At 46.7% G+C, this 19061-nt stretch overlaps 2 protein-coding genes across 15 annotated transcripts in view; one reads left to right on the top strand and one right to left on the bottom strand.

Moving 5' to 3' along the window:
* The first annotated feature begins 710 nt into the window (after positions 1 to 710).
* On the top strand, positions 711 to 2952 carry LYRM2 (LYR motif containing 2). Its single transcript, XM_040553085.1, has 3 exons — positions 711 to 850; positions 1267 to 1407; positions 2345 to 2952. Exons 1-3 carry the CDS (start codon positions 806 to 808, stop codon positions 2423 to 2425), a joined length of 267 nt encoding a protein of 88 aa, XP_040409019.1. The 5' UTR covers positions 711 to 805; the 3' UTR covers positions 2426 to 2952.
* Positions 2953 to 6281: 3329 nt separating this feature from the next.
* ANKRD6 (ankyrin repeat domain 6) overlaps positions 6282 to 19061 on the bottom strand; it is a 113839-nt gene continuing 101059 nt past the window's right edge. For 10 of the 14 annotated variants that reach the window (XM_040552337.1, XM_040552338.1, XM_040552339.1 and 7 more), the window contains 11 exons: positions 17904 to 18002; positions 16824 to 16922; positions 15246 to 15344; positions 14950 to 15027; positions 14546 to 14650; positions 14149 to 14289; positions 13607 to 13783; positions 11463 to 11615; positions 10795 to 10908; positions 8758 to 9100; positions 6282 to 7519 (listed from right to left, as the gene is read on the bottom strand). In XM_040552337.1, the coding sequence (XP_040408271.1) occupies positions 6951 to 7519; positions 8758 to 9100; positions 10795 to 10908; positions 11463 to 11615; positions 13607 to 13783; positions 14149 to 14289; positions 14546 to 14650; positions 14950 to 15027; positions 15246 to 15344; positions 16824 to 16922; positions 17904 to 18002 (1977 nt within the window). In that variant the 3' untranslated portion in view covers positions 6282 to 6950. The remainder of the gene's footprint in view (positions 7520 to 8757; positions 9101 to 10794; positions 10909 to 11462; positions 11616 to 13606; positions 13784 to 14148; positions 14290 to 14545; positions 14651 to 14949; positions 15028 to 15245; positions 15345 to 16823; positions 16923 to 17903; positions 18003 to 19061) is intronic. The other 4 variants (XM_040552345.1, XM_040552336.1, XM_040552348.1 and 1 more) reach the window with 3 other exon arrangements.

Genomic DNA, 19061 nt, shown 5'->3' with positions numbered 1-19061 from the left:
GATTGTTCTCTTTGCTTTACAGATAGAAAAATCTCAACTGAAGTATCACAGTAGCTGTTTTGAGATCCAGCTGTTACAATCCCCTGAGGGGTGAGATGGATCAGGAGAGTTTTCTCACCTTACCTTTGTGACTGGTACCAGAGCTTTGCCACACTAACTCACGATAAGCAAATTTCAGAACAGAAAACTTAACAGGGGAACTGTGTCCCCTCAGAATTCAAATGTCAGGTACTATACAATATCCCTGCAAGGTTATGTAGGTCTTTTTTATACAAATGTGTCATGTATACAAATGTTTAAATGGCTTGGGAAATTTAACTGTGGAAATAGGTGTTTTTAGATCATGAGGAAATTGTCTGGAATGTATTGCCATTTCAGACGTGTCCTGAGTATTTGCAGTAGGGAACTAGAGGAAAATATATTGGGAAGGAAAACAAAAACCCACAAACCTTATCTACTTCTCTTAAAGAGTGCAAGGATACTGACTGTAAGCTATAGTTTTGCAAGGGCTTATCTTTTGCACAGATGACTGCAGCCGGAGCCACACTTTTATCAGCAACGCTCCGTGCACAGTCAAATGCTTATACAAACCTCCTTTTTTTTTCTCCGTAATTAGCGAAGGGCTTGCACTGTACTTAGTACAAGCAAGCACCAAGCTACCTAGGAAGGCAACAACACCTCACTTCATCCGCTTCTTTCGCCTGGCCCAGGCCGGCGGCGCGGCGGGGCAGCAAATGGCGGCCGCGCGGCTCCTCCCGCCGGGGCGGGCTCGGCGCTGAGGGCGGCGGAGGCGGAGCCGCGCAAGATGGCGGCCGGCCGCCTGCCGGCCGGCGCGCTCACCCTCAGGCAGGTACGGGCCGGCGGCTCGGGCAAAATGGCAGGACGTTAATGAGAAGTCCCTTCCCCATCTGGGGCCGGGTGGCGGGGCCGGGGCTCGCCCACCGGCGGAGAGGGTGAAACCTTCGTGTTGGCGGCGGGTAGCAGCTGCGGGAAGGCTGCAGGTGGCTGCTGGCAGTGGGGCCTCCTTGTCAGCAGGCACCGCCGCTGTTGTGTTTGACACCAGCCACCGCTGCCACATATTTGGTGCTTGGCTCGTTGCTTTGTACGAAAGTTAAGTTTCTCAGGCAGGGAACCAACGCTAGGCCCTTTATGAAGGGAGATGTGGAGGGTTGTGTTTATTTCTCCGAGCAGAACGGAGCCATTGACAGCTCCACTCGCTGTGGTGTGCCCAGGGCCAGGGCAGCAGGCTGACATCTCTCTCCACAGTTCCTGAGGCGCCAGCAGGTTCTCCAGCTGTACAGGAAGATCCTGAGGGCCCTCCGGGACGTCCCTGCCGAAGCAGATCGCCGCTATTTGAAGGAGTGGGCCAGGGAGGAATTCAGAAGAAATAAGGATGCTACAGAAGAGGTGAGGAGTGGAAGCGGGCAATCCCAAGCACGTTGCCTGTGGAGCGATGCGTGCTGTGTGCTGTGCTTTGCCACCTGGTTTTGTTTTGGGGGTGTCACATCAAGGCTTGTAGGGAGTCTGCTGCGACTAATTTCTCTTAAGGGGCATTTGTGTGGGGAAATACTTCAGCATCTCTGAATATCATCATTTCTTCATGGGGGTACTATTTCTCTGACTTCCAGATAACGTTCTGGGATTAAGAAGCTAAAAACCAAACAAATCCTGCTTGCCTAAATCAAGAATCAGAAAAATTGCATTGAATAGCATGATAACTAATCCAAACTTATTAATGCTCAGGCTTTTTTATAGCTTATTTTTTTAATCTTTAATTCCATCTGTATTTAAGCCAAAGAAAACGAAATTGGATTTCTATACATACCAGCCTGAATTGCAGAAACCTTCGTATTTCTCCGATGTCTTTTGTCCTTTGCTTTCTAGTTTGTTTCTTTTTCTAACCAGTGCTCAGGGAATTGGTGGGTGAATTATGCAGACAAAGCATAACAATACTTAGATAGAAAATAATGTTGACGGAAATATCTACTTGTCCTATAAAACATCTGTCTCCATAATGCCAATAAGCAGTTGTCACAATGTACTTGCAAAGGCGGTAGACAGAGGCATAAAGAAAATACTACTAGGAGTTTGAATCGAGTCCAAATCTGAGTTTTAACGCAAAGACGTAACCAGCCCCCAAACACATTGTTAAGGAAATGGGTAAAATTAATTATTCACCTGTTTTTTTAACCATGTTAGCAACTATAGTGTTACTTTACATGCTAGAAATAGATGACAACAGTGCTGGTAAGAAGCTACGTACACTTTAATGTGTTAAAATCTGTGCACTTGTGTAAAATCTGAGTACATGCGTTTGTTCAGTAGCCTCAATTTTGTTTGACAGGATGCAATTAGGATGATGATCACTCAAGGCAATATGCAACTTCAGGAACTTCAAAGAACACTTAAGCTGGCAAAATCCTGAGTGTCATTTTTTTGACAGCTGGACTTTCATCTACTGAAAACCAGAATGTGGTTATAATAGCAGTCTTTGATGACATCCTGGTAATGTCTGAAGATGGAATCTACCACAGTGGGTTTTGTTTTGTTTTGTTTTGTTTTGTTTCTTCCCTTTCTTCTTGGCTTGGTTATTCTTCCATGTGGGAATCACTCAGACACAAAAGACCCCGAAGAACTGAATGGATGGTGTAGCACGTGCTGCAGGAAAAGCAGAAAGCCCCCCAGATTACAACAGCAGTGTGTTGGCAGGGAAATGGAAAATAAATATAAACCAGATTATTTTGTCTGTTTCCTACTGTGGTATGTCTAAGTGGTAACACTTGTGGCGGTAACAGCCTTTACTATACAGTGCCAAGGATTTTTTTTTCCTGAATTAAGAAAGCAGAAGCATTTGGGATAAATAATTGTGTCTAAAAACATAGAACATTACGTTAAGAAAATGTTTTTTATGTAGATGTTGATTTCAGTTACAGCTGAATAAAACTTTAAAAGGCACGTCTTTATGTATGAAAATGAATGAGAGATTTTTAGCCCCAGAAATGGTTATTCCCATGTTAATAGGAAGTATCTTGAAGGTAGGATCTAAAAATCAGTTTAAGGTAGAATTACAAGTGAGAAATAACTACTTTTAGTTTGTGTAGTTTGAAAATGCCTTTACCTCCCTGAATTGCAGTGTATCTTATGTTTTCCCCATATAACTTACTAATGAAAATGCCAAGGTGCATCTGGGATTTTCTTGACATAGGTAGCTAGACAGCAGTAGATACTCTACAGTAGCTGCATGCATTTCGGGTTGTGCTTTCAGAATTTTGCAACATTTTCTGGTAGAAAGGGCTGACCAAACTCCACGAGTGAGTTGGGGATTGTTTTTCAGGTTTTTAGTGTTCTGATCAGTCTGTTTTGTTTCCCCTGCTGTTAATGTTCCAAAAGTTAACACAAACAAGTCCTGGGCACGCTGCTTGCTCTGCAGCTTCAGTTCCTGAGCCTGAACGGTGCTGGATAACGTGGGCACTGGAGCTGGCACTGCACGAGCAGGGCTGGGGCTGCTGTCAACATTCTCTGTTCATCTACAACAGAGTCACAGCCCTTTGCTTCTGTGGGACATTAAATTCAAGCTAATGAAAATAAGGTAAGTTAATGGGAAAAATGTGTTAGTTTTGGTTCTCTGCAGCTGATATTTGTGAGAGAAAAAAGCTATGAGTGGAAACGAGTGTTTTGTTTGTGGAGGTGGTGTCTGGAACTCTGTTAGCCATAATCCTGCAATCCTTGTCATTAGTGTGGCATCTTTGCCGAGGAAGGTCTCTCTGAAGCCCTAGCAGTATGATCTCAATGAAGGTGCTAGAGGTTAAGATTCCAAAGTCACGCTTTGCACTGCTCTGAGGGAGGGAACGGCAGGAGCAGGTGGGGAAAGAATACGAGTGATTGGTTTTGCCAGGCACGTGGATTTCAACTGGTAAGGAAACCGTAGTGGCAGTTGTCAAAAAGCAAAAAAAAATCAAAAAAAAATGTGTGTGTGTGTGTGTGTGTATATATATATATATATATATATATATATAAACTAATGTCAGATTCTTATCCCAGCTGTTGACAAAGGTGATTGATGATATTAGGTGGGCCCCTGAAGTTGTTTGCAGAAAGTTGGTGTCTCAACTTCAGAGGCAGCACTGCAGCAGAGGTTGGAGCCCCATACGGTGGCGACATCCATGACCATGCAGCTCTGGGCTGCATGAGGATCCTTCTGGTTCTCCTCTGAGCTGGTTACTGTGCTCGGTGTTACCAGCAAATGCAGTCTGGAAGGGAACGTGGACTAAACAAAGCTGTGATCAATGTCAGTTTGTCTTCACAATGCAGCCTTCCTTTTCCCCTCAGTGGTTTATTTCCGTCCCCTTACTCGGAGGCTGCCGCGGCTCTTTCCCAGGGGACGCGAGGGTCTGCGTTCCTCCCGGGGCTCCAGTTTGCTGCGCTTACAGGTTGCAGCCGCGCAGGCCAGGAATAGCTCCTGGCAGGCACGGATGGCCCTGCAAGTACCTCACCCGACCTCCTGAGGTCTGCTGGCTGCGGTTCTCAGCCGTTGCGAGCCTCTGCATTGTCAAGATAAAATTGCCTGCCAGAAACCATTAGGAGCCCGAGTGTAGTCTGCTAGAGTACCTGTGTTTACACAGTGTGCCTGAGAGAGGTAGATAACGTGGCTTTTTTTATTTTATTTTAAAAAGTTATTCCATTCCAGTAGTTTTGAATGGGGGAGGAACGGCAGAGGCGAGTAGGAATGAATTTTAGGAAAATGTCTCCCCTTAGAGTACACTCGTTAGCTTCATAAAACCTCTAAAATCAGTAACTCTGCAGCCAAGTTACTGCCTTAAATCACTGCTGCAAGGCCTGTAGCGGCAGCACAGGTCTGCGTGTTCAGGAGGTTTGCTAAAACCACAGCCTTTGTGTTTCCCTCGCATTTGTGCGAGGTCAGGAGCGAGTGTGCCAGCAGCGTGCAGCAGCCTCCGCAGTGCCAGGGGAGCGCATTGGTAATGGCAGCACTCAGTCCCTGCGGCCTCACCCCGTGATAGCTGGCAGACCTGGCTTCCGTGTTTTATAGCAAAAACACAACAGACGCTTAGACTTTTGCAGTCCAATTTTCTCCTTTCCCTTCTGATTTTGTCTATTTCCTCTGGATAGAAAAACATTGCAACGCAAGGATTCTGAGCAACACTTATTTTAATTACTTGGCAAAACAAGTCACTTTATCAAGGGGCTATAAAACTTAAATAGCATGCTTCTGCATTCCTACAGTAGCTTAAACAAAACTGTAAACACGAAAGTGTCTATATGACTATGGAAGTCAGAGCAATAAAACTAGTGTTTCCGTAACCGCACATACACTTCTTGCTTTGATAGTGCATTAATAGGAATTTTTAAAAATACTTACATAAGACAATTCTTCTTTGCTTTATACATCTGCTAAGAACACAAAAAGCTTAACTGCTAATTTGTTAATGGTATCTTCAATACTGGAAAGTATTTTGTATTAATTTTAGGGCTCCACAGTGTAGAAAAAAATAAAGCTTTCTCCTTGGCATCTGCTGCCACCTTGTATTTGAATTGGTTTTGTACGATTGTTCCGTCACGGTATGTTCAGTACGTCTACTCCTATTAAGAGAATCTCGTGGAGCCCTCCCCGAGGTGTACGGAGGGAACCCTACAGGGATGCAGGACCAAGTTACGGTGCATCTCGTTTACGCAGCACATGGCGCACCAGGACCCAAACGTGGCTGACGAATTTAGGTGTTACTGCTGGAACAAACGCAATTGAAAGTGACCCTCTGTGAATTACGGTCAGAAACCGTCACTGCAAGCTTTGATTTTTATTGCAAACCATCCCTAAAAAAAAATTGAAAATGTTGATGAGTTCTGTTCTGTGGGACTGTGTGAAAGCAGTCCTGAAACCTGGAGATTCACCAGGGCCCAGTCTCTCTCTTCAGAGACACATTGGGGAAAACAGAGAGCAGAATTGTTCAGCGGAACAAAGGAAGACGGTCCAGACAAGGCAGCTGGGAGGAAAGCCTGACCCTACAGAAAAAGAAACATCTGCATACAGGGAACCCAGCCTTCACTTCCTTACAGGACTGCTTTCAGGCTTCTTCAGTGACTTCAGCTGTTTGCTGCTTGAAGGAAAAGAGCTTTCCATAAAAATTACACTTAGCAAGTAGAGCATGGTTATGGTAAAATACTTGCCATCCATGCCCTAAACAGAACTTCTCAGTCAGATCACTCGATGTGGCCCCCCGCAACTGCGTAACCACGAGGAGCTTTGCCACCAGGACACCATTAAAAGAGCCTAATTGAGCATTTATTTTAATAATGCATACCAAATGAAAAACAACGTGGCAACAGAAGCCTCCGTACCTAACGGGGCAGCTCACCTCAGTGGGTGCTTGGCCTCTCCCACCAGGAAACCCGCACCTCTCCCTGCTTGAGCTTTGCTCCGCTGACCAGAGAGAGGCCGCGGGAAGTAGCTGCAGCAGGCTCAGCAGCCCTTCAGCACCAAGCAGCCGCCGCATCACTGCTGACCCAGCCCAAAGCTCTCACACGTCCGGGATTTATTTCAGTATTGGTGTCACCTTCACATGAGGCGTACGGCAGAACCCTCTCGCCACACCTGACTTAGGTGGAAATACGAAAATTCCCTTTTCTGAAAGCGGATTTGGTTTTTAATGCAATGTGTTTTCAAGCAGCACCTGAAACTTGAGAGTGCAAAATGTAACGGGCTCTGGGAAATAACGAGGAAAGGATCTAATCTGCAGCATCTTGTTGTCGTCGGTACAGTCTGCATGTGAAGCTCCTTGGTTCTGGAGTTTCCAAAGTTATTTCTACTCCTGAAAAAAGAGCATTTTGTTTGGACGTGCCAGGCACTACAAGTACGTATCTACGCCTATCCCAGATTCCTGCACAGCAGGTTCCAGAGTGAGTCCTGCTGCTCGCCTCGCCCCGCCGGGCAAACGCTAGCTTTCTTTCTGCACCTTAGTCCTTAACTTACTGAGCTCCTCCTCTAAGCTCCTGATGTGCTCCTTGAGCGCAGCTTTGTCTTGCTGAGCTTTCTGGTTAGCTTGGCACCGGGCTTCTTCAATCTTCCGTTCGTACCACTTCTCCATCTGAGTGGAAACGGCCTCAAAGAAGTACTGGGTTATCTCCAGGGCCTGCGAGGTGTCTCTGAGCGGAGGGGCGGGCGGCTGCCCCGCCGGTGGAGCGGGCGGCTCCTGGCTCTGATGAGCCCCCGCCTGGTGCGGCGCCTTGTGCCTCGGCTGCCCGCCCTTGCTGGATTTCTTTGTCTGAGTTCCTCTGTCGACGAAGCAGCCGCTCTGCGGGTCGGTCTTTGCAGGCTCGGCCAAGGGCTGCAAAGCAGCCTGAACCTTTACGTGTCGCAATTTGGAGCCCGCGAGCTCGGCGGAGGGCAGCTCCTGCTGGAACCTCTGGAACGTGCTGGCACCGCCGGCTTTGTCCTTTGGCCGGACGTCTGGAGCAGGGGCTGAAGAAGCAGCTGGTCCAGCAGGGATCAACTGCTGCTCCGCACCTATAGAATTAAAAACACGCATTTAGAAAAGCCATGGGCATGCGCTTCAGCCTTCAAAAATCCTTTCTATACTAAGTGTGCTGAATGATGGAGTTTCCCATGTACCACGCGGTGTGCGCGGTGTAGGGGCTTCTGTTACTTTTTTGTATCTTCACAGTCAGGTGATATTAATACTAATGATAACAATAGTCATTAAAAGAGAAAAGCTGGCTCAGACAGTGAAGCGCTGCATTGTGGCTGTGGGACTACAGCCTACCAACACCCAAAGGTCTTCACAAAAGGGACGCATAACAAACATCAGGCTGAGATGTCTGATGATCAGCCTAAGTAGTCACTGCCAGCCTCTATTTATGAATCCCCTGCTTCCGCAAGACTTGAAGCCCTACTAATTTTGCAAAAACAACCAATTTTGATGCTTCTGAACTGTTCAGCACAGTAGCTCACACCCTCTCTGCTGCCACATCTTCCGTCTCTCTAGTCTAGTGGGGTATCCGTGTCCATTGCTGTGCTCTTTGTGTAATGCTTCGGGAGGGTATACACAGGGTATTTTACAGAAGCCCACCACTTTGATAGTGCTCTCCCTGCATGCGGAGACCTGGGCTGGAATTGCGTTCTGACTGTTTCATTGTACTCGGAAGCTTCCTTCGTCAGGCACAGAGAAGTGGCTTGAACCAAGGTCTTCTCTATCCTCAGGTGCCCATAATCCCTGAGTGGGCTTCAGTGTTTTCAGCTGCATTTTTTTCCATTCCGTAATGAACTAATAATTGAAAAGTGGAAAAAGTAGATTTTTTTTTCTGTATCTCAGTAGTTTAAATATTAACTAGGGAAATTACTATTTTAGGTTTACATCCTTGCACCCTGCCATTAGAGTATCCATACATCTGAAAAGCACTTAAAGCAGTATGCTTTCTTCAGTGGATTTTGGATAACCTGTGCACCTTCCTGACAGGCAGGGCTGAAGTAACTGACTGCGAAGCTGGAGAAATTTCAGTAAATATTCAGAGCACCAGAAGTCTTGGCTTCAAAGACACCGTGGCAACATTAGGAAGAGCCAGTGCAATTCCACCCAAGTAAAAATAAAATTTAAGTATTCCCACTGGCTGCCTTGAAGCATATTACGAGACACCATGCATACAGGTGGGGGAGAGCACACGGCCAGAGTCAGTACCTGTGGTGTGAATACAAGTATCCCCCCGTTAGTTAATGAGCGTGCCTTTGGATGAATGTGATGTAAGTACCTGACAGGGTTGTCCCTGAGGCACCATCCTGCTGCATGCAGAACTGTTGTCCGAAGCTCTGTTCGGGCCCCGGGCCTCTGCTCCTTCCCCCATCTTCCGAGAGGCTGTTGGGCAGGGTGGCACAGGAGTGCTGGTGGGAGCCCTCCGACTGCAGCAGGGGCTGGGGGGCTTTGCAGTCCTTGGCGCTGTGGGGGTTGTTCTCCGTGTCCAGGGTCTCGGTCAGGGACTCACAGGTGGACAGCGTTGATTTTGGCCTCGATGACCTGGAATCTCCAGAAAGCTTCAGCTCCAGATTCTGAATCTTCAGCATGCACCAGGTCTTCAGCTCATCGACCAAGGACATCTGCGAGGAGAGGACACACGTTAGGCGATCCTGGCACTACAGCCTGTGGTTGCCGGGCTGCTCAGGTTGTGCAGCAAGGACAAAGAGAACTAAGCCTGGTACCAGTGGGCTTAGATGCCTGGACAGATACGTATGCTGCCATGGGGAGTATATAGAGCACTGCAAATCAGAAAAGATGAGGAAATGCATACTAGCTAAGGAAAGGCACCCCTTTAGTCCAAGCTACCACCTGTTATATTTGAATTTCTACTTCAAATGCAACTCCAAGTCTTCTGATCAGGGCTGACTTACTTAATCATAAAATAAAAGGCACTTTCCAAGTGCAAGAAACATCATGTGCTCACAGCTGCCTTTTTTTTTTAAGAGTGAAATTCAAATCAGACACTTCTGGGACACAGCCTTGTACCAACCTCTGCTCTTCTGTTCATTTGGTGATAACGATGAGCCCAACACTACATGATAAATTACCAACAGCTTTTAAATTACAGAAGTGCTTAATAAGTGTCAACTGCAGAGGCATTTGCCAGTGATCATTTTAAAAATGAGCAGCTCTTTTACGCACATGGCATCGGGAATTTAGGTCAGAACCTCTGACGAGCTTGAGCATTTAGTCCATGCATTTAGAAAAGGCCAACTCGGTTTTTCAGCAGTTTCAGCTGGACTCTGCAGCACATGGACAGGTGACACCACTTAATGGCAATTTCGAGTCCTATGGGAACACAAGCCTAAGACATCACAGAAGCCAGTATCATACCTATGTCTCTTACTGTGGGGAAAAAAAAAAAAAAAAGCTTTTTGAGTTTAAGTACTGTTTTCTGGAGAAAACTGTTTTGTGGGTGTGAGGCCAAGCAGCTTGATCAGTAGTTTAAACTGGGATTATCACAGCAGCCAGCCTTTTAACACAGATTTGGAACTGTCTTGCAAAATGTTATGACCTTTTACTAGAACAAAGAGTATTCATTTCTTAGTTCTTAGAAGAACCCCAGCAATGAGAAAACAAATCGTATTTTAAGCTTACTGTGAGTGGAGAAATACAATTTTCTTATCATGTTTTAGTGGTGAGTTTGTGCAGAAACTAGAGGAGCAAGAGCTGGCTCTCTGTTGGAACAGTTCCTCTTGTAATGTTGGTTAACAAGCCTATAAAAAGAACTTGCCTACTGGCAGTACGACACAGCCTGGAGATGGCGTGCTGTTGCCAAAGTCAGGGTGAAGAACTGCAGCCTTTAATTTGTATGGAAAAAAGAGATGAGACTGAGAAGGGGGAGATTTCCAGGGCGCACAACCAAATGAATGAGAAACGAAAGGAACAGGGACTTTGTGACTCGTTGCAGATGTTACCACAGACATCCTATACCTAAGGGAAAGCTAAAGCACAACTGTGAAAAATTTAGGCGTAAGAATTTGTACAAAGCACTACGTTAGAAAAAAGATACCTTTGTTAGAGATCCCACCTTCGGGCCCACCAAATTAAATTACAACAGTCGGACTGGATTTCACACCGCCTGCTTCTAATGCAAAAGCTTTACACGTTTGGTCTAGAGATTCAGGTGGTGAATAGGAATCATTTGTCCCCTGAAGTCCCTTTGCCTGTTTCAGCAGTTTAGATAACCCTCCGCTCTTCTCTCTGCTTGCTGGAACAAAACTCCTGTGCTGATCCACCTGAGCTAAGAGGGAGGAGCCGTTTCAAGCCCTACCTGCCGTTTCTCTCCCTCGTTTTTTTCCAGCTCAGTGTGCTGCTGCAGGCGATGAAGGCACTCTGTTCTCTCTGCGGACAGCCGCTCTGCCATCAGCTTGTCTAAAACGCGGAGCTGGGGAAAAAAAATGTGACTTAGCCAAGGCGATCGCGTTAAAAAAACAAAACTCCATCTGTGGACCTTGCAAGTCACAGTACGCTCTGTCTTTCAGTCTTCGTTTCCAGGAATGGTGCCAACTGCAATTTGATGTAGCTTGCAAAAAGGTCCGATCGCAAAATTATTTAATGAAAAAAAATACATTAAAAATAATTTAAAGGATCCTGAACATCAGTGTAAAGAGAATTCAACAAAAGGGGTTTTTACAATTACGAACTACCAGTTGTAGGACAGCACTCTCTCTGTAAGTTTCCCTCAAGCAGTTTAGATTTACTGTCTAAAGAAGCACCTGAAGCCACTTGCACATTAAATATGTTTTTCTCAAGACCCCAGCTTGCAACATTAGATCCCTGTGGAACGTCACAGTTCCCTGGTCTTGAGTATTAGCTTTCAGGTTCATTTTTACAACGCAAGAAGCAATAAACGAACCATGACAATGAAAACACTCATTATGCTAAGGATATGTTTCTAATAATCTTGTGGGCGAACAGACCTCCAGGTCATATTCTTACTTGATGCTGAGTTTTGCTTTCCATCTGGCCCAGCTTAACATTCATCTTATCTTGTACTGTCCCAAACTCAGCTTTTATCTCCTCCACGGTTGCCTCCAGCTGATTCTCCAGTTTGTTTATCAGGGGCTCACAACGACATCCATTTATTGGCGCCTGAAAAGAGGAAAACATTCACTTGGTACATCCTGCTGTCCTCTTAGCGCACTTGGAACCTTATCGCAGCTTCTTTGAGTCACTATTGAGTTCTTTTGTACCATGTACCATACCTTACCCTCCTAATAATATCTTACAGCTCAGCAAACAGCACATTAGTTGGAAAAACACAGACTAGAAAATGATTGATCTCGTCTATATGCCCAAATCCTAACGCTGGGGCTTCGAGCAGCACTGAGGTTAGCTCATACATGCTGTGGGACTGACTGTGTGCCGTATGAGAGGGCATCACCTCACAGACCTGTACCCTCGTCTCAGTGCTGTAATTCTGAATTGTACGGTCTGATTTTTGTGGATGTGTGGTTTTGTATGCATTTGTTTTTTTAACCCAATGCCAATAATACGCTCATTTTTCGTACTGCAAGGCAAGGTCTCACCTCTCCTGCCTCCCGTCACCCTGCAGGCATCTGGCTGACCTTCCAGCTGCCTTCCTTTGACCTGCGTGACACCGTCCCTGCACGGGGAGCTGCACTGACCACATTTAATTCTCTCAGGGAGATGGCGACTAAAGGCTCCCTTAGGCAAGGGCAGACAATCCTCACGGGCTTCCTCTGCAGTCTTCAGACAGAAACTGGCTCCTTCGAGGGTGTCTGGAGCCCAACCCAGATGCTCTGCATCCCCCTGCAGAGGAGCCTCCCTCTCTCCTTCGGCCCTACAGTGATGTTCACAAAGCGTGGGTTGTTCCCTCGGCAGGGGAAGGTGGGACAGTTGCGGCGTGCTAGAGAAAGTTTCAGAAATGCATGTACTTAAGACATTCTGTTTACTGTTCAGGGCCTGAGGGCATCAAAGAAGACAGGCTAAAAAGAAGGGGAGAGAGGAGTGTCCTGTATTTTCAGGAAATGCTGGAAGGGAGTCTGTCTGCATTAAGCTAAACTTTTTTAATAGATTAGGTTTGTATACAAATCCTACCTGCTCCCTACACCTTTCTTCCTGCTCCCTAGATCTTTCCTACCTGCCCATCCTCCATCCTACCATCCCTAGGGGTAGGGACATACTCATTTTAGCATCTGAGAAGTCCTCCTTCCTTCCTTCCTATCCTATTAGGATAATCCCATAATGCCCCTGTCTGGAAATTTCCCCTGCGTTACACAGTGAGATGTTGGAGAACAAGGCGTATAAAGCCTCTGAAGTCTGACTTGACCGATCTCCTGAATTTCCTTCCAGCAAGGGAACGAGCATAGCTGTGGAGGGATGTGAAAAGTTAATGAAATGAAAGGATTGATCGCCCAGAGGTGCAGGAAGGCAGCATTAAGAAAACAACAGTGCAGATGTTTGCAATGTCTACGGGGTCATTTGCTGACTGATTTCATGCTGTTATAGAAACGTGAACTGGTGAATACCAGCAGAATAAAATAAACTGAGTGGAGTAAAATAACCATTTCTAAACTGAAATAAATGTACATGAGCTGCTACTCCTGGTCTGTAAACCAATTTCTCTACAGCTCCTGCCTCCAGCAATCCCAGAATCCCCAAAGACTTGCTGCAATAAACAAAGAATTGAAACAGAATGTATTGAGTACACTCGAGCACTGGGTTTAAGTAGTAAGCGTCAGTGCTCACACAACTTTCATTTATTTTCATTAGAAAACCTTTCTTGCCTTTCCTATCAGAAATCTTAATATTTCAAAGCGTATCCTTTAAGTTCCAGTGCCATTCTCAATCACTGTTCACACCTTGTCTCCAAAAAGTTACTGCTTTCTAGGGCAAAACTCGTTACCCGTTCCTTAGCATACGTAAAACCATCTTGCTGTGCGCCTGGTTTCATGCCAAAACACAACTGAAGCCCAAGCAAGGAAAATAAATCCGCAGTCGTTATTTCATACCCATGGCATGGAGCTGATCGAGAGCATTTTCTATCTGACCAGCTAGCCGTGCCCCAGCCACGAGTGCTGCTCAGCGTGCCTCCCTCCACGAGGCAGCAGCTCGCTCACCTGCATCACCTTCCCATCCTTCCCTCGGTAGAGGGTGTACAGCTGGTAGGCTCGGACCTCGTGGGGAGGCGGCGGAGAGGAGCAGTGATGTTTACTTCTGCGTTTTGGCAGGTTTTGCTGGGGCCGAGGGAGTGTCTGCTGATCGGCTGGGGAAATGGGGTCGGAGAGTGCTGAAACCTGTGTGAAGCACAAGCAACATTTTACCTGCTTATGAGCCCCTTAGTAAACTATTCCCGGTGGGAAATCTTTTTATGAAAAATCCTTTCTGATAATTACAGCAAAAACCTGATCAAAACACAAATCCAGCTGCATTACTCACCACAATCTTGGTTTTTGTCAGCACAAAAACCAGATTTCTGCACAAACCCAGCTTATGTGACCCTCAACAGCAGGATTTCCCCACCAGAAATCAGTTTGCTCTGAAGGCTGCCTCTGCCCCGTGAGCAGGGCAGAGCTGGTGCCCTGGCTCACTGACATGCCAAAGGGACACCTGTACTCAACAACGATCCCATCTCTCTCTGCTGTTTTAAATCTACTGATACCTTCTCCTTTGGCTTTTTCTTTTTGCTCTTCTTCCCTTTGGGATCCGGAGAGGCTGACCGGGGCTCATCCTTCAGATCTATTTTCCTCTGTGGTGGCTGGTCGCTGCTCTGGGTGTCGTCAGCAGCCGAGACGCTGCCCTGCTTGGAACAGAGACAGGGAGTTCAGAGCAGCTGGGGAGACAGGGAAAAGGAGTTTCCTTCCATTTCCTAGTCTTGAGCTGCTCTGCACACATGGGCGGGCACCCAGCAGCAGAACACAACTGGCCTCCCCTGGCTGTCCCGTACGGAGAGCTGCTGCTATCAGACACGAGTGACAGATCCAGACAGATTTAGCCCCAGTGGCTTTTATTCACGCTCCCTCTGTGCAGCAGACAGAGTTGGTAATGCCAGGCTGTACCTTGCTCTGTACCACCTCATCCCGTGGCACCGACTGAGCTCGCCTCTCCTCCTTCAGCCTCTCCCTCTTCTTCCTCAGGCTTCTTCCGCGATTGAAGCGTGAGACCTGGAGGCAGACGGCACTGTTACTCAGGGATGTCATGCTCCTTCCTGACACAGAAGCCAAGAAATAAAGCAGACGTAGTTTTCACCTCTCCTAAAAGGCAATACAGGAAGGAGAGAGCACTCCCAGATGCTGATGGGCGAAGCAGAGCAGGCATTTATGCAACACCCAGCAGAAACGTAGGCACCTTTCATAGCAGAAGGCTAAGACTACGGCATTGTGGCCCCTTGGGGATAACCGGTCTCAGCCCCACCTGTGTCAGGGCCAGTGTTTACTGCAAACAAAAGACATTTGCAACGTACCTGGGATGCTTTAGTGAGCAGAAGCGCAACCTCAGGGTTATTGTGCTGTCTGGCAACCTCTAGAGGGGTCTGACCTGCCTGAGAGGAAAAAGACAACAGCATTTCCTTCAAAACACTGGAAATGGAGGATTTCTCCACCTGAGGTTAGTACGTGCCCCGTGCAAAAGAGTGAAGTGACTAACTGCTTCCATGTACCCAGATTTAATTCAACACCCAAATATTTTCTACCAACACTAGAGTGTTGAGGAGAGTCTGCATGAACACAAAATACCAGAGGAGTTCCACATCCTACTTACATTGTTGACAACTGACGTATCAGCCCCTGCCTCCAGCAACAGCTTCACCACCTTCCTATGATTTAGAGCAGCAGCCACGTGGAGCGCCGTGTCTCCCGCCTGCAAGCCACAAAGCAGAAAGCAGCCGTGTAACACTCGTCCTCGGGTCTCACCCTGCAGAAATCTCAGCTTCTTATGGGGTGCTGAGAGGCCAGAAGACCTGCGCTTACTGATGCAACAACCGAGCTTCAATAAGGCTCGCTCCACAAAAAAGCGGAGCTGGGCAGGAGGGGACGGGAGGGGCAAAGAGCTACTTCAGCCTTGTTTTGAGGAATGCAGCCAGGGTGCTGCTGAGGGGCTTTGACTAAATGAAGTGACACACGGCACAGCTTGGAGGCAGCCCAGCTCCACCGCCAGCAAGCGGATACGGCATCTGAGGGCAGAACGGGTTTGCCCACTGCAACCTTCTCTTTGCTGCACGTTCGGTTCCTTGGTGTGCAGGTGGTCGTGTATCACGTTGCTCAGAAATAACCAGATAATTAACAGCAGCGAGATGGCCGGTTTTCCCTTCACGAGATTCCCCAGGGGGAAAAAAAAAAAAAAAAAAAAACAGCTTCTGGAGTAAAGCCAGGAGGTGATATGGGTCCAGCACAAACACTGCCTTGCCCTTGTTCCTGTGTACTGAGGTGAAGACTGCTGTGATTGGGTTCAGGTGCTGGTAACGGAGCCAGCAGCTCTCTGAGGGACACTGTACCCGTGCATATAATGCCCTCCTGTCCCTTTTGCCCTGCACTTTGTTTTCATAAAATGGTAGAGGCACATCTCTTCTAGGCTAGTGGAAATCTTTCTTATTGCTTGCTACTTGGATAAGGCGTGTACTAAAACCATTAGATGTGCAAATATGGAACAACTTCAGGTAGCACTGGGGAAAAAAAGAGGGAAAGTGGTGTCCCTCTGTGCAAAAAGATGTTTTACTGCACTAAATCCATTCCACACAATTAGGCTGTGCTATAGGTACAGTGATCAATCTCTTCCCTATATAACAACCATGGATGATTAATCCTAGGTTAAACTGATCATTACTTTGAATTTAAAGCATAATTTTTCCTATTTTTCTGTATTGTTGATTCCCACTACTGCAAAATGCAGTATTCCAGAGAAATTTGCACTTGTGCAGCATCTGAACATAAGTGAGCCCTGCATCACAGTGTCCCTGCAGTGGCTGCAGTTTCGTTACCACCCAGTGATGGAGGAGAAAATGGGCCCCATGAAATGACCAAGTCTTTCCCCCAGACCCATTCTGCACAGGACCCCCAGCCCCTAACCCGAGGTTACTACCCCGTCCCCATCACCCCTTTCTGCACCAACACACTTTTGCAGAGCTTCGTAAATAGAAAACGTTTTAAAGAAAAGATGCAAATGTGATGGCAAAATAATAAACCACTGATATGCCATTGCTTTAAAGCTACTCTTGGAAGCTGAGGCACTTGGCAACACAGTGAAACACACAGAGAAGTGGGATTGCTGGGTCGGAACCTCTCTTTCCTACAAGAAAATTATGTGAAGGGCGCAGAGTCGCAATGGAGTTCATGCACTGACCTGGTTCTTTTCATGGACAGAACAGAAAGCACTGAGCAGCACCCTAACGATGGGCAAGTGATTATAACGAGCAGCCACATGCAGACAGGTATCTCCTGCCTGCAAACAGAAACAAAGCTCTGAGCATGTCATTGCAGTAAGAAAGCTTGCACTTGTCATGGTGTTCAAGGATGATGAAATAATCCTATTAAACCAAAAAGAGCAGCAAATGTCACACACCCCCGCCGAACAGCAATGCTGTCTTCCCTTTGGTACAAAGCTTAGCAATAGCAGGGGTAGGGGAGGGAGGGGACACCAATTCTTCAACCACTGATGGAAAACAATGTAACTGTAAGGCCCTGCACTCACATCTTTACACTAGATCTGTTCTCCTGCCCCCCCAACCAGCATGATTTGGAAAGTCACACACAGAGAAGAAAACCTGAGGAGCGGGGCCAGAGCTGAGCTCCCAGGAGGGGCAGCTGGGGCTGAGCTGGGAGCAGAGCCCCACACGTTTCCATTTCTGTGTCCCTCTGCCCCCAGGTTATTCAGCAGGACAAAGACATCTGGCTTCCACTTGTAGTTTTTGTTTTGTTTTGTTTTTTTGCCTTTGTCATGCCAGATCCATTACAAAATAGGAGGAAAGCTGTCAAGGCACCTTGAATCTACCTCATTTGACGAACCAACACGCAGTATGCATTATATGTCTGTGAGGGCAGGCCTAAAGTCTTTCACTGTGCTGGCATAAAACCCCCATAAGATTTCTATCTTCTTGAAAGAGGAGCCCCACTGCAGGACGACACGACACGACACAACATGGTTCAGACCACGAAAAGCAGCAAAGGATCAGCTGTGCTGGTCTGGGTAACAACAAAACCCTTCGGGTCCTTCCAGCCCCACCCAGGAGCCGGGTACAAGCGATGTCTCACCCAGCCCTACCTCAAGCATTCCTCTGTGCAACATTTACAACCATTTGTTAGTGTTTGGTTTTGAACTTTTGACAAAAATCACAGTTTAAAACCTGAGTACTTCCACAAGTTAAAGCAGTATGGCTAAAACAAAGGCACACAAAAATGAACACGTGTCCTTTTCCAAACTCACATTGTTTTTGAGGTCTGCTCGAGATCCTCCAAGTAACAAAACACGAGTGCTCTGGGAATGGCTGTTCTGGCAAGCCAGGTGCAGAGGTGTGTTACCTGCCTTAGAGAAACACAGGAAAATACAGAAGTCGTATTTAGAAATTGGACAGGAGCTTTACAAAACAAAACCTCGCAGGTCTCCCTACAGGAAGATCCACTCAGGGGTGGGAAACTTGCTTCTTCCCAATGCTATGAGCTGACCAAACCTGGAGATTGCAATACCCACTTCATCCTGGAAATGATTTATCTGGGACAGAGTTGAGGCAGAAACTGGACAATCTAACAATATCTGCATTGCTCAGGTAGCAAAGAATCTAGAAACTTCTAGTTAATTAAAATCAAGCAGCAATATCATGTACTTAATTTAAAGAAGTAAAACTTCCCATGCCATAATACTCCTCAGGACAGTCTTGCTTTCATTCCTACTACAACATTTTCCCCTTCTTTAGTTGTTTCGCTCTGTGCCTACATTCTCAACCTGCTGCAAATGTCTAAAAATCAAAGAGGTTCCAGACATAAGCGAACATGCAGTTTTGTTCTGAAAGAAATATCACCTGACTTCCCTTTAAAATCCCGTGTCCTGTCTGGTCTCTGCATTTCATTTGTTACAGAAACTGTCTTCAGTTGCATTGCTCTTTTAAATCCTGTGCTCGGGACGCCGTGCTGCAAGAAGCGTGTATACAGAAGTGTTCCCCAAGCAGTCCCAGGAGAAATTAACCGGGAGGTACAGCAAAAACACACCGAAATCCTCCTGTCCTCTGCTGCTTAGCAGGAGCTGGCAAATCCAGCAGCCCGTTTCTGTCCCTCTAACAAGGCAGTGAGAGCCATTCAGCCAAAGCCTCAAGATGCCCCGGCATAAGCTAGGGGACTGCAAGGTACTGCTGCACATGGCTCTTAGTCCTGGCTGCCAGGAAAGCTGTCAGAAAAAGTATGCCTTGTCATCAGTAACACTGGAAGTTGAGAGACCAGGAAACCATTTGGGGATTAAGCAGAATTAAGCTTTACATTTTTTCTTGAAAGCAGAAAGGGTCGAAGTGCACGCATGTGTGCAAGCATGCACAGTTCCCTTGTTTTTCAGCAGCTCCTGAGAAAAGGCCCTGTCCATTAAAAAGCATCAAAT

The sequence above is a fragment of the Cygnus olor genome, chromosome 3, assembly GCF_009769625.2.
Source record: "Cygnus olor isolate bCygOlo1 chromosome 3, bCygOlo1.pri.v2, whole genome shotgun sequence".
NCBI classification, from domain to species: Eukaryota; Metazoa; Chordata; class Aves; order Anseriformes; family Anatidae; genus Cygnus; species Cygnus olor.
Note: the sequence above shows the minus strand (reverse complement) of the source record. Positions and strands in the feature narration are given on the sequence as shown.

Bases quoted from the DNA above. Each gene is read 5' to 3' on its own strand.
- LYRM2 (XM_040553085.1), top strand. From the start codon at position 806: ATGGCGGCCGGCCGCCTGCCGGCCGGCGCGCTCACCCTCAGGCAG. The intron at 851-1,266 runs GTACGGGCCGGC...CTCTCTCCACAG, and splicing joins GCGCGCTCACCCTCAGGCAG to TTCCTGAGGCGCCAGCAGGT. The intron at 1,408-2,344 runs GTGAGGAGTGGA...TTTGTTTGACAG, and splicing joins ATAAGGATGCTACAGAAGAG to GATGCAATTAGGATGATGAT.